Raw genomic sequence first — 15,199 nt, 5'->3', positions numbered from 1 at the left:
TTCAGCAGTAACATTTCTTACAGATTTCTGCTTTTTTGTACATAAGATACACATTCATTAGCACAGTAGATATACATATTTATCTGAACGCATTAATGAGAGAGTGATAGTGTGTGTGAATTACTCATACCGTCTCTCTTCATTATGAAGCTGTGGTTTGTACTTCAAAGGTATTCAAATATATAAGGGTTGAGTTTCTGCGCAAGATCTTCATGTGATGTGCGCGCTTCTGTCTGAGTGTTCGTTTGTCACAATATATCAGGCATTAGTTCAACATAATACACATCTGATGGTCTAAAATCACTTTAATGTTCAAAATTTACGGTAATAATCATTAAATATTTTGAATGGGACTGAAGTGGACTCGGGAATAAGTCCAATTCCTAATTCCAACTTTAGGCCGACCGCCTTCCCTGTTCGATTTATGGAAAAATTGTTGAAAGTTCGCCTGCCGATGGAAAGACTAACGCTCAGGTCCGGTCATGACGTCACGAACACATCTGGAGTTTCACTTTCAACATTCAACACTTTTCCATGGAAGGCGATCGGCTGGATCTTTACTTGATAAAGTTTTAAATATGGATATTTTTCTCACACAAACGCGTCGATTCGCTTCAGAAGGCCTTTATTAACACCTCAGAGCCGCTGGAGCAGTTATATGACGGACAGATGCACTTTTTATGGACTTCAAAAACAGAGCAACTATGAATCAAATTCTAATGCTTGGATTAGCCTGGACTTTTGTAATATAACTCAGATTATATTCGTCTGAAAAAAGAATGTCACACACACCTCAGATGACTTGAAGATGAGTAAATCATGGGCTAATGTTCATCTTTGGGTGAACTATCCCTTTAACTTCATTGTTTTGTAACATAAAAACAACCACAAGGGAGTCTTCTGTGTAATTCCTGAAGAGCTACAACCTGCGGTCAGGTGAGTACTCTATGGTTTAGGCTAGATTTGACTATCTTAACTGAATAATCATAGGGTTAAAGTTAGAAGATAAACTAACACTTTCTATATGTGTGCTGTTCAGCTGATAGACCTTTCTAATTTGTGTATGCAAATCATAGACCAGTAACATTTTCATTGTAAATACCATATTGTTCTGCATTTATAGACAACTTTCCATTCCTAGCCGTGAACCTTCTGGTTCTGCTTAGGCCCAGACACCGGTCCAGGAGCCTCATTTATAAAACTTTGCGTAGGATTTGCGTCAGAAGTGGCGTGCGGATGAAACATAGGACGTGCGTACGCACAGAAATATTCAGATTTATAAAACCGTGCGCACGCACATCCTACGCAGTTTCCCTTAATAAATCACAATCAATTCTAAATGTAGCGCAGCTTTTGCGGCTTCATGTCATGCCCATAGTTGCCCATAAATAGTCAGAGAAACGCCCACAAGTTAATATTCATCGATTGCGAAATCATGGCAAACACAGAGAGGTTATAATAAAACGTAACTTCACTCAATGCGAAGTAGAAATTATCGTTGGCGAGGTGGAAAAGAGGAGGAACTTGTTGTTTTGGAGGGCACAGTGTGGGCATTACTGATGCCAAAAAGGCACTTGAGGTGCAAAAGGTTGCAGACGCTGTAAATGCTGAAGCCTCACAACCTCAGACTGTGGCCGAAAAAAAAAAAGAGAAATGGTCGGACATCAAAGTCGAGGCAAAAAAGTGTCTAGCGCTCCATCATCAGAGTGAGTCGGCCACGGGTGGAGGAGACGAACACCAGAGCTGAGCCTCTTGATGAGAGACTGCGGCAGTTATTGGAGAATCACTATTAATCCATATTCCTATTATCTACGTGCAAATGGGAAATAGTTCAGTGCAAATGTAGCTTTATTGCAGCTTTCTGAATGGTTGAGACATACGTCATATGTTATTTTATCGAAAATAAAACAAACTAAAGGCATTTGCATGAATACCATATGATTCCGTAGCTGATGAAGACATTTCTCCTTTAAAAACAGCTTTATATCTCCATAATTATCTATCTATCTGTCTATCTTATTGTATCTATATCTGCTCCGCCAGACGGACACATTGACAAGAATATCAGTTTGTACATTATTTCGTTCTGTTTACCATATTATTTATGAGGATGAATTGCATAAAATGCCAATATTGTTGCAGAACATATTTCACTTTTCTTTTTGCAAATATGTGTTAATTTGCATTTCTGTTGTAATTTTTGTTTGTTTTACACTGCAGATCAAACGGGTGTTCGTGTCGGCTGTTAATTGTAATACTTGCTTTGTGAAGTCTTCATGTTATTTATGAGGCAGTTTTGCCATTTCTTTTACTCAACGCTCTACAGTTTCACACACTTTCACGTGTTTCTTCATCTGCCGACGGTGTCGCCATTTCTCATTTCAGCTGTTTTTGTGCGTCCGCCTGGGTCAGAGCTTGCGTGAAGCACCGCACATTTTCCCGTCAAGTTTGCTTTTTATAAATACCAATTATTGCGTAGAGAGCGGCGTACGCCTTCTTTTGTGCGCACGCAACGTTTATATTGCTTGGGGCATTTGCTTGGGTCGAGGCTGTTCTCTCAGGCCCGGAGAACTGTAATGATCCTTCCACAGATTCACCTACAGAAACCTTGTTACGACTTTTACTTCCTCCAGATGGTCAAGTTTGATCGTCTTCTCGATGCTCCTCCAGGGCCAATCGAAGGACCTCACTAAACCACCCAATCGGTAGTCACGACGGGCCGTGTGTACAAAGGGCATAAAACTGTTTTTTAAGCGTTCGAGTGATTCTGGAGGTCGAGAAGAGAATGAGAATCTGATTTGAAAAAGAAATGAGTTCCTGCTAGTCCAAAAGCTCGTAAAGAATGTAGTTAGTCACAAAATTGGGTCCTCCGTCCAGCCTCGAGGGTCGGTTTTGGTGAAAACTCTTTGGCACTTTGTATTTCTCCTGCGGAGCCTGTTGTCTGTTTTCAGCCTTTCATGATTGACGGATTTGTGTCTTTGAATGATGGTGTCGAAAGCCGAAAACTGGTATGAATTTTGCGTGACACCGGAGGATCTAATCATTTATATTATCAGACACTTAGATTTTTGCACTGACTCGGCATGTAATACCAGCACAATTGACCTATCGGTAAGCCCCGCCCCTTAAACGCAGATGAGCCAATAGCAGTTGAGTATCAGTTGCGCTGGGACCGGAACTCGGACATCTTTAGATTTCAGCGTCATAGAGAAACATTGGAAAATCCGAAGCTGTCATCGGTTTGATGGTGTTTATGCTACAAAAATGCTCAAATGTCGTGCCTGAGGAACTGCAACACTAGCCGCGTTTCCATTACAGATTTGCGCAAAAGTTTTGCGATATTTTCTAAAAGTTTTTCCTCTCGTGACAAATGTACGTATGTTGTTAGGTTAATGTATATCCCAGCCACCGCGCACCATTATTATTAATGAGAATTGCCACATACAGAGAAAAGACACATGCTTTTCAAATGAAAAACTTTGCGTTTAATGAACAAAATATATTTTTGAAATGAAGACAGCGTTTGGAGCGGAGTGAAAATAATCAGTTCCCTGAGTCCAGTACAAATAAAAGTAGACAGTTTATAGTTTATAATTAATGTCTTACACTTAGCCTATCTGTCTGGCTAAAAATGATGGAGTATTTTGAGTTTCCGCTGGAATAAGGAAAAAAATCCATCAGTAGGCGCAGATATAGATACAATAAGATAGACAGATAGATAGATAATTATGGAGATATAAAGCTGTTTTTAAAGGAGAAATTTCTTCATCAGCTACGGAATCATATTGTATTCATGCATATGCCTTTAGTTTGTTTTATTTTTGATAAAATAACGTATGACGTATGTCTCAACCATTCAGAAAGCTGCAATAAAGGACAGAGGGTTAAAGAAAACGTAGCCTATTTAGTTTCATATAGTTAGGCTAAGTCTAAATATTATAATCTTTTAATTTCATATGTTGATTATGAAAAGTGAGCAGCATGAGTAAAGCAAATAATCAGATGCGCATATGTCTGGAGACGTGGATTTTGAGCATTTCATTGAATTGTGTTTTCTAGAAAGTCTTTCTTTAAAATTAATTTCGTTTTTTATAAATTGTATTTTAATTTTGATCAATGTTTAATCAACTATTTGGCTGTATATTTAATAAATAAGAAGCAAACCAAGATCGTGGGGAATGGATTGACGTGCGTAACTGGCCTGTTTCCTCAGTCTTTGAGCAAGGCTGAAACTATAGCGTCTTTCTGTTTTAACACGTCTTGAATATATGTCTTAATTACAGTAGGCCTATAGATAGTTATGATATTTGTGGTTGCACCGGGGTCCGTCATTAAAGTTACGCCACTTTCCTTATTAGGAGAAAATATATGTTGTTTTAACGACATAAGATCTTGTTATTAGACACACTTGAGTGTAAAAAAAATAATATGTAGACCCTATGTGAGAGCAATGCGTCACCGTACCAGCTGACCTGTAAATGTTTCCATTGCAGTTTTGCGCAATTTTTTTTGCAATATATGGGAGTTTTTGCGAAATTGACGCGTTTCCATTGGGCGTATTTCCAATTCGCAATTTCAATTTGCGCCTTTTGAAGGGTAATGGAAACGCGGCTACTGATTCCAGGGATCCTGAGAGGATTTTCTGTTTGTCAAACTCTCATTAAGTTATGCTAACATACAAACCTACTAACTAACTGTTCTCACGTCATGTGACCTGTAACGGTCTAGGTCAAAAACACAAAGGTCTACATTTCAGTGCTTCTCCATATTAAACTGGTTAAATATAAATTAATTTAATGTAATATATATTTAAAGTGTACATTATCTGTCTTACTAAGGAGGACTCTTATTTTGATGGGTATTATAGTCTACGGGTAGTGAAAGGAAGAGCTCGCTCGCAGTTTATCGGTTTAAAAGTAGTTTTGCAGATTTCACCAGTTATTAACTGCGCCCTCGAAAAGGCATAAGCTCTGTGTGTATGTGTGTTTACTGTAAGTGTTTCTGTGTAATTTGCTGTGGATGTTAATGGTAATGCAACGGAGAGAGAGAGAGTTTGTGAATGAGACGTTAATGCGCACTTCTTATGCTTTGTTTGTTCAGCTCTAATGATGATTTTTTGGAGTAAAAAAGGACATAATAAACTTGATAAACCAACAGTAAAGTTTGGCCATCATTCGGACGGGATATACGCTACAATCTGTGTCCAACAGGGCCGTGCAGAGAGTTCTTCATGGGCAGGGGCTCAAATGTAAAAAAGGGGCAAAAAAATTAAATAAATATTTATTATATATATATATATATATATATGCTCATCAAGCCTGCATTTATTTAATAAAAAATACAGAAAAAACAGTAGCCTAATATTGTGAAATATTATTACATTATATTCTTTTTAACTTTTTATTAATCAAAGAATCTTGAAAAGAGTATCACAGTTTCCATCATTGACATTAAATCCTCATATTAGAATGATTTCTGAATGATCATGTGACACTGAAGAGTGGAGTAATGATGCTGAAAATCCAGCTGTGATCACAGGAATAAATTATATTTTAAATTATTTTTAAATAGAAAACCATTATTTTCATAATATTTCACAATATTGCTGTTTTTTTTATCAATGCAGGCTTGATGAACATAAGAGACTTCTTTCATAATGCTGCATAATATTCAAAAATGGTAATATAATAAAGTCCTTTCACGTAACCATTTCTCCAGCCTACACTTCACATAACAGGCCTGTAGGAGCCGCTGGCACTTGGGTTTTGTTAACTTTGATAGTTTCATGAAATAGTAAACGGTGTATCAATATACATAAATACAAGTGAATTTAACACTACTTACCATTAATGCGACTTTTGCTGCTGCATGGTTTTGTTTGTTGTCAGTTAAAATACATTTTGTCAGTGATGCAATTTATAAAATGAGACAAACCGCAGGAAATCGTTCCACAAACGTTAGTTCGTCTGTCCATGTAATTTTCAACCGATTTATGAATAAGAACAGAAATCGCTTCACATCGCCCAATGGAATTTGAACTTGCTTTGGCAGATCACGATTGGTTGGTGTATATACATGACAAACGGGCATTGGTGAATTGTGTAATACTTTAAAATATATCATATATAGATTATACATAGATCAACACATAGCTCTGATTATGGATGAAAAAAAAAAAAAATATTGGTTTACTTTTTTTCCCGTAAGGCCACACACTCTCAGAAAGGACCATATTTGGCTCGAGAGCCGTTTCCGAACAGTGGAAAATCAGCTGTCAATCAAAACGCACGCAACCCATAGCAACGCGTTATGGCAACGCCTCAACAGAAATTGTCCGACTTTTGAGCCGTTCGTTACTATTGTATACATTGTCATGTTATAATAATCACATTTATTTAGTTTTATTGACCACGATATTATCATTGATATTTGTCTGAGAGGGGCACTTTTGATTCATTTTGAAAAAGGGCAGGGGCTCGAGCACCCAAAGATATAGCAACTCCGTTTGTTTGTCCGAGTTAGCAACAGTAACTAAGGGGGGCGGGGCTTACAGATAGGTCAATTGTGCAGGGCGTTGAAATGGGGTTTGTAACCGCTCCTCTTCATCGCGTGTGGGTTATGTTGGAAATCTCAGAAGCGAAGACCAGGAGACTTGGATGAATCTTCAGCAAGATTCTTTATTGAGAACGTCCTAATTTTCCTTATATGTAAGGAGGGGGGGCTTCAAGGACAAAAGGTTGGGAACCACTAGAGGACACTTTGGGGAATGCCTCCAGCTTGAGCAGTAGTAGTCTATATGACGGACTACCTGTCAAAACAATTTATGACGCTATGATTTATGGCTTTATGACCTTTTGTCCTCTATTTCCGGAAGTCATAAAATGTTATGACCTTTTTATGATGTTTTATGATCAGCAGGTGTGGGTTGTCACCTCTGACCTCCGCTTCCAGGGGGTTGGGGGCATAGATATCCATAATAAAGGCTAGATCTTAAGGCGTCATCAGCGGCGGCCATCTTGTCACAGGCAGGGTTCTGTGGCTCCTGATGTAAGGCGAGTGATCTGCATGAACACAAATACTCTTATCTCACTGAAATCTTAAAGGGATAGTTCACCCAAAAACGAAAATGTGATGTTTTTCTGCTTACCCCTAAGGCATCCAAGATGTAGGTGTCTTCGTTTCTTCAGTAGAACACAAATGAAGATGTTTAACTCCAACCGTTGCTGTGTGTCAGTCGTATAATGCTCTTCGAGTAAAAAAACATGGGCAGACAACTTCAAACTAAACCCCGCGGCTCGTGACGACACATTGATGTCTTAAGACACGAAACGATCGGTTTCTGAGAGAAACCCAACGGTATTTATGCAAATATATCACCTCATATCAGACGAATGTCATCAGCTCTCCAGACCGCCATCACTTCCTGTGTGTGAGGTCAAAATAGCAGCCGGGTCATAGATATGTATATGTAGATTCCTCATTCAAGCGATCCACGCCATGATCCACACAGGCACTAATGAGGAATCTATGTATATATCTATGACCCGGCCGCTATTGGATGCTTGAACAAATTATGAATCATTTTTCATAAGTATGCAGTGTCATAACTACATCTCTGACGTTTATAACAAACCAAACAGTTTGAAAATCGGTAGAAAATTAAGCAAGTTATGGTTATTTAAAAAGTACACACACCATTAAAACACAATGAGTGAGCGAGCTGTGACAAGATGGCCGCCAGGTGCGGACGTCAACCTCCATTGGCCAGCAGCGGACGAGGCATCTAGCTTTTATTATGGATATCTATGGTTGGGGGCATATTTTTTTATGTGATCAGGAAGTGATTGTGCTGGACTGTTTATGTGCGGTGTGGTGTAAAAGCACATCTGGAGACAGTGAAGAGAGACGTTCTCCTGGCTAGCGTTTGGCATACAGTGGTAGAAACACTTTTATTCCCTTGTTTTAAGAAGGCGATGGTTTTTTTTTCTTTACATACTTATTGGCAAAACAGAAATGATTGAGAAAATAAGAGTTCTAACACATACAGGACAATCACGTGTGTTTCTTGAAGGGTTCTCGAGTACCTCTTTGGTGTGCGAGGGTACCGTAAAACTCCCGGTCCTCGTCAGTCTACTGGCTCTCAAACGAGTCCCTCAGAGCCTCTCCGTCCACACACGGGCCCCGAGCGGGTGTGTGTTCAGTCTCAGACGGACGGGTTTGTTTCGAGTCTGGCCGCTGAAAACAAACCGAGCGATGAAATGAAACGAACATGACAGAACAGCTACACAAAATAAACAATACGGAGAGTTCCCGAGCGATGATGTCAGCGTTAAGGGCACTGTGTTCCTTCAGTCCTGGGCTCTATGAGGGGTTCTCCAGGAGCGGGGGCCCGGACTCTCTTTTGTAGGTCTTGGGCGGGAGTTTGGGGATGGGCGACTGGGACGTGCTCTGGCGCGGGGGGACGGGCGGCCCCGCGGCCCCCTGGGGTGGCGGCTCCAGGTCCAGCGGTGAGGAGGGCAGGTGTTTGCGCGGCCCCAGCGGCGAGGGCGTCTGCGGAGGGTGAGGGCTGAAGGGAGACGGTGGGAAGAAGGTCTGGCTGAGTTCGGAGCGCCGCCCCTGTGGTGGCGGCTGGAGGTGCAGAGGGGAGCTGGAGAAGACGTCTGGCGTCCGCACGGGCTCTCGGGGGGGCAGAGTGGGCGGGCTATCGGGCGGCTCGGTGAGCGAGTAACGGGGCGAGTAAACCTTGGTGGTGGGTTGACGCGGCGGGATCGCCGGAGGACTGTCCAGGTGCTTCGACATCATCTGGAACACACACACACACACACACCTGTCTATGATCAAAGCGCTTCCATTTACACACCTGCAAACTTGTCGCTTTTCAGCGAAATCTGTGTTTTCTTGGTCAATTGGGTCATTTTAGGGATGGGAAATATACTGGTATGTATTTTATTTCAAATGGTACGATATCATGATTTTGCTCATTTCGGTATATGCTGCTGTTCCGAAGTTCACCGCTAGATGGCAGCGCGCTACCCAAACTGATGCGAAACCGGCAAATGTGGTGCCATAGAGGAACAAAATGCATACAGCAGTTGAAACTCACTCAACATGCACAAAAGGAGTTAATAAAGAGAGGATTAGACGGAAAATTTGGAATTACTTTGCTTATAAAACTGCTTTTTACATCATCTGGAACACACCAGTGTTTCCCCTACAATGTATTCACAGCTGCGCAGCGCCGCCGCTGGATTTTCAGCGCCACTGCAAAATCTTCACATGATCAGTAATATCACGACATTCACTTACACACTGTAAAGGAGAGAGAAAGAGATTGACGATGGCCAGAGAACTAAACAAAAATGTAGTCTGCTTACACTTTCACAATATCACAGGGCTGTGATATTAATCTTTTTTTCGCTTCCAAGGATTAAAAAAAGAAGATATGAGGTAAAACTATTATAAACTATGCTCGCGCATCGTCTAATACAACTTCCTTCCCTTCACAGCACGCGCTGTCATTTCTCCTCAAACATGCATTTAACGTCAGATTCAGCACAATCCGTGAATGTTGTCAAATGCACACTCCACTTTGGCTAAATTGCAGAACGTGTTTGATTAAATGAAAAGCACAAAAATCCGCGCAATAGACGCTGTTTCCAAGTTCAAGGCAGGCGTGTGTGTGTGTGTGTACTAGGCATGTGCCGGTATCAAATTTTCATGATGCGATTAATTGCTGAAGCTTTTATCACGGTATACGGTATTATCACGATATTGAAATAAGTTGCAAAAAAAGTGTTGTCATACTATAACAGGTTAAATCACTTTCTTATAACAAAAGAACCAAACATTTAAATACAATAAAGCAATACACAAAAATGTATAAAGTAAACAAATATTTAAAACAGATTAAAGTGCAAAAGAATTATAAAGAACAATAGGTATGCTGAAATGTACATTTAACTAAGATTAATTCATTCTTTAGAAGTATTTTTCATTGTCAGTTTGTTAATGAAGGAACTAATGTTAAATACTGGAGCCTTGTAAAGTGTGTGATTGAACAACAGTCAGAACATATTCAAACAATATCTAGGGCATGTAATTTAGTCCAGATTAAAATATAAAATGCAAGTTTGAAAATGAATAGCCTTAAGTCTTTAAGTATTATGTATTAGGTTATGTGATTACTGGGGAAACGGCTTTATTTCTGCTGTTGCGTCAGCGCCCTCTGCTGTCGAAGAATGAATGTGCACTTCAGCGTCTCCTCATTCCGCCATGTGCTCGGCTCATGCACGGTCTGTTTACATCAGTGCGTTCCTCTTTGACGTGTTTTTCATTTTAAACGGTTGATGGTTAAAGTATTCTTAAAATTCATTCTAAAAATCTGAATAATTCGTAATAAATAATTATTCACGGTATTTTGAAGTGCCCACGATAACAATATTGTGCATGTTCATTATTGCGGTATATCTTATTACCGTTTACCGGCACATGTCTAGTGTGTACGCACACTGCGAAACGGACCGAATTGCACATATGCTTCGTGTGCGCGACTAAACCATCAAATACACAACAAAATAGCATATATGTCAAAATGACAGGCTTGGAGAGTATTCACTTAAACACAGTTTAGCTTAAATGGGCGTAAAAGGGAGAATGATTTTAGATCTGCGTCTTAAAGGGGCAGCATCTAATAAACTTGGTGACGATTGAGCCATAATGTGAATCAAAACAACAATATATTTGATTAATAAAAACTTAAGGTAAAAAAAAAAACATCATGTAATGATATTTCCCAATATTAGGCTACTGTTTTTTCTGGTATTTTTGATTAAATAAATGCAGGCTTGATAAGCATGAGACTTTTTGCAAAAACATAAAATAGTATCCAAACACTTTGGGGTTTTTTGTTGGTTTTTTTTACATATTGCCCCTTTCTTACATTTGAGCCCTTGCCCCTTAGGAACTTTCTGCACGTCCCTGCAGGTTATTGAAGTAAAATAGGCTATAAGATAGTCACCTTTTAAACTAATGAAAAGCTTAATTTGGATTTTAATGTTCAAAATGTCTATTTCTATCCACAAAACTTGCCAGAAGTCATGGTTTATTTTAATTTTTTATTTATTCCGGAGGTGCATGCCCCCGGACCCCCCCGACGAGCGGCTTGGTAACAACCACCGGCACGTAACAGCACCGCTGCTGGAAAAAAATCTAGGGGAAACACTGCACACACACACACACACACCTGTCTATGATCAAAGCACTTCCATATACACACCTGCAAACTTGTCGCTTTTCAGCGAAATCTGTGTTTTCTTGGTCAATTGGGTCATTTTAGGGATGCGCGGTATACCGATACTGGGAAAATACCGGTATGTATTTTATTTCAAACGGTACGATATCATGATTTTGCTCATTTCGGTATATACTGCTGTTCCGAAGTTCACCGCTAGATGGCAGTGCGCTACCCAAACTGACGCGAAACCGGCAAATGTGGTGCCATAGAGGAACAAAATGAAAACAGCAGTTGAAACTCACTCAACACGCACAAAAGGAGTTAATAAAGAGAGGATTAGACGTAGAATTTGGAATTACTTTGCTTATAAAACTGCTTCGACATCATCTGGAACACACACATACACACACCTGTCTATGATCAAAGCACTTCCATATACACACCTGAAAACTAGTGTTAGACCGATATATCGGGCCGATATTTGCGATTTTTCAGGGTTCCCACTCTTTTTCAGCAACCATTTTCCAGTACTTTTCTAGGAAATTTTTACTACGGCGGGAATAAAAGACAAGGATCATGCCAAATATTGCTTTCTAAGTCTTTAAAAGCTGTACAGTTTATCGCCATTACTTAACAATCCAGCATTTTTCAATATGAGCTCTTAATCATACATTATGACTATGGAAGCTTGTTTACACCACAAAATAGAAAGAAAAGGTAATTGTGACTTTTTATCTCGCTATTCTGACTTTCTCGCAATTGCGAGTTTACATATTTGTGATATAAATGTGAAAATAGTCACAATTCTTTTTCCCTCAGAATTGGACTTTATAACCTGCAATTGCAGTTTAGATCTCACAATTCTGAGAAAAGAAGTCTGAATTGCGATATATAAACTCGCAACTGCGCAAAAAGTAAATTGTAAAGAAAAGGTCAGAATTGCGAGTTTATATCATGCAATTCTGACTATATCTTGCAATTCTGACTTTATATCAAAATGATGTGGTTATGTAGCAGCTTACGAGTTAACATTCACTGCATACATTTGAGCAGTTAATAGCATTAGCATTAGCTAACGGCTGAGAGTGGCAACACAAGACTAAACATCATTATTCATAAATACTACTCACACGCATCAAACTCAGCATTCCTGAACATGTGCTTTCTGCAACTAGCGCTAATCGTCTGGGCCAGCGATAAACTCTTTATACTCGGCTAAAGAAACAACTTTTTTAAAATAATTTTCCCAGACAACAACAAGATTTTCCAGGACATTTCATATTTTCTCTAATTTTCCAGGTTTTCCAGGACGAGTGGGAACCCTGCTTTTACATGTATCGGCATCGGCAGATACAAGGCTGCTGCGTTCGCTGATTTTTTTCAAGAGATTAAGTTAAGTACACCTAAGCATTAAATGACTAGGTTGTAAATAGTTTTAAATGAAGTATAGTACAGTCAGTGTGCACTTTATTATGCTGCTCGCTTGTTGATACTGTGTGCAATAGTGTCATTATTTTATTTATGCTTAAATATTTATTATCAGAATTTAGTTTCACCACTGAACTCTTTTTTTTTTGTTCTACCTCACCTGTTTTTACTATTTGTTAAATATTGTTTTTTTTAGTTCAATAAATGTAATTTTTTTAAATTTTAAATTATTATCATCATGATCATTGTGTCATTTTTATGTTGTAAATTGAGGGAGCAAAAGCAGTATCGGCTCCAAATATCGGCTCAAGAAAATCGGCAGCCCGTATCGCTCATCTGCTAAGGCTGATGAAAAAAAATCGGTATCGGCACTAAAAAATCCATATCGGTCGATCCCTACTGCAAACTTGCCGCTTTTCAGCGACAATCAGCGTTTTCTTGGTCAATTGGGTCATTTTAGGGATGCGCGTTATACCGATACTGGGAAAATACCGGTATGTATTTTATTTCAAACGGTACTATATCAAGATTTTGCTCATTTCGGTATATGTTGCTGTTCCGAAGTTCACCGCTAGATGGCAGTGCGCTACCCAAACTGATGCGAAACCGGCAAATGTGGTGCCATAGAGGAACAAAATGAATACAGCAGTTGAAACTCACTCAACACGCACAAAAGGAGTTAATAAAGAGAGGATTAGACGTAAAATTTGGAATTACTTTGCTTATAAAACTGCTGAAGAACCTTCAAACCTTGCCAAGTATCGTCACTTGCCCATCCTGACTTGTACAAGACATTAAGAGATCATCAGGTGAGGGCATAAACCAAACCATCTAATTTAGACATTAATTTTCTTTTAACACTGATCAACGCACATACAGAAGATCGTATCGTTTAAAAAAATAAAGTTTTGATAATTTATTATTATTACATTAGTGTTAGTATTATTATTACATTGAGACGTATCTAAATTCTGCTGTACAACAGTGATTTATTTGTCATGTTAGCTGAACTTTTATTTTGACGGGTTGCTGTGAGTTTGAGTTTCTGTGTTTATGATCTGATGACGGTAGTTTTTCTTAAATGAAACGGTGAAATGCTGATAAAGTGACTCTCAGTGGCTCTGGAGATGACGTTTGTGCGTTCATGTCCTCATATGAGACGGCAGAGATGGAAACACACGACCGGCATAGTGATAGTGTGTGTGTGTGTGGTAAACCGCGCTTCTACGGCATTCATTCGCACAGAGACACGCAGGATTAGTGTTTAAATAGTCTTTTTACGGTTTAATATTCGCACACACTCGTCTATATCACCAGATGTGTTCTCAGGTAACGAAATTTTGTACCGATTGATTTAATGTGAATCTGTACTCAGTAATATCGACGTAATTCAAGTTTGGTACCCAACCCTACTGATGACACATGATCAAAGCACTTCCATATAAAAGCAGGGACATCAAGTCACAATATTCCTCATTATAATAATTAATGCGCATAATAAAGGGGCGGGGCCTGGTTGAGTTAGTTAGTCGTGTGTTGAAACTGCTGGTTATGGTGAGGGGCGGGACATTTCCCAAACACCAATCACAACACACTGCTCCAGCCGACCAATCAGAGCACAGTGTGCTTTCAGAAGGAGGGGCTTGATAGAGAACAGAGCGTTACTCATAGATATATATAATAAAGGCTAGATGTGTTACGACGGAGTCTTTAACGTCATCATCGGCGGCCATCTTGTCACAGGCCAGCTTTCTGGCCGGCTCTGATGTAAGGCGAGTGATCTGAACACAAACACTCTCATCTCGCTGAAGTCTTGATGGATTTACAAATGGTTTGGTTTCTTAAAAACGTTATTAACGTGGCTATAATTCTGGATGCTTGAACAAATTTTGAATTATTCATAAGTATGCCGTCTCATAACTACATCTACGTTTATAACAAACCAAACAGTTTGAAAAACAGTAGAAAATTGAGCAAGTTATGGTTATTTAAAAAGTACACGCAGCATTAAAACACAATGAGTGAGCGAGCTGACTGTGACAAGATGGCCGCCAGGTGCGGATGTCGACATCCATTGGCCAGCAGCGGACGAGGCATCTAGCCTTTATTATGGATATCTATGGCGTTACTAGCCAGGTTTCCATCCAAGGATTTTTTTTGCGAAAAAAGGTTTAGCGAATCAAAATGTTTATGATATAGCTGATAAATATTGATCATGATGTGTCGTCCGTTTTCTCTGTAGTTCAAATGGCATTAAATCGATTATATCAAAGCACTTCCATATAAAAGCAGGTTTTATTTTATGTTCCGGGAACCAACACATCAAAATATTCCTCATTTGCATAATTAATGAGCAGAATAAAGGGACGTGGCCTGAGTTAGTCGTGTGTTGAAACTGCCGGTTATGGTGAGGGGCGGGACATTTCACAAACACCAATCACAACGCACTGCTCCAGCCGACCAATCAGAGCACAGTGTGCTTTCAGAAGGCGGGGCTTCATATAGACAGGAAGTAAACAAGGATTTTTTGGCGAAAAA

General features: G+C 39.4%; 1 protein-coding gene across 1 annotated transcript in view; it reads right to left on the bottom strand.

Annotated features, from left to right (window-relative positions):
• Nucleotides 1–7,912: 7,912 nt before the first annotated feature.
• Nucleotides 7,913–15,199, bottom strand: part of sos1 (son of sevenless homolog 1) — a gene marked incomplete at its 5' end in the record, with an annotated part of 100,174 nt that continues 92,887 nt past the window's right edge. Inside the window, one exon of the mRNA XM_079844438.1 lies at nt 7,913–8,802. Within this exon, the coding sequence (XP_079700564.1) occupies nt 8,362–8,802 (441 nt within the window). The 3' untranslated portion in view covers nt 7,913–8,361. The remainder of the gene's footprint in view (nt 8,803–15,199) is intronic.

Source organism: Gobio gobio, assembly GCF_949357685.1.
Source record: "Gobio gobio genome assembly, chromosome: 19".
NCBI classification, from domain to species: domain Eukaryota; kingdom Metazoa; phylum Chordata; class Actinopteri; order Cypriniformes; family Gobionidae; genus Gobio; species Gobio gobio.
The sequence above is the reverse complement of the archived record's forward strand: the minus strand, read 5'-3'. Positions and strand labels throughout refer to the sequence as shown.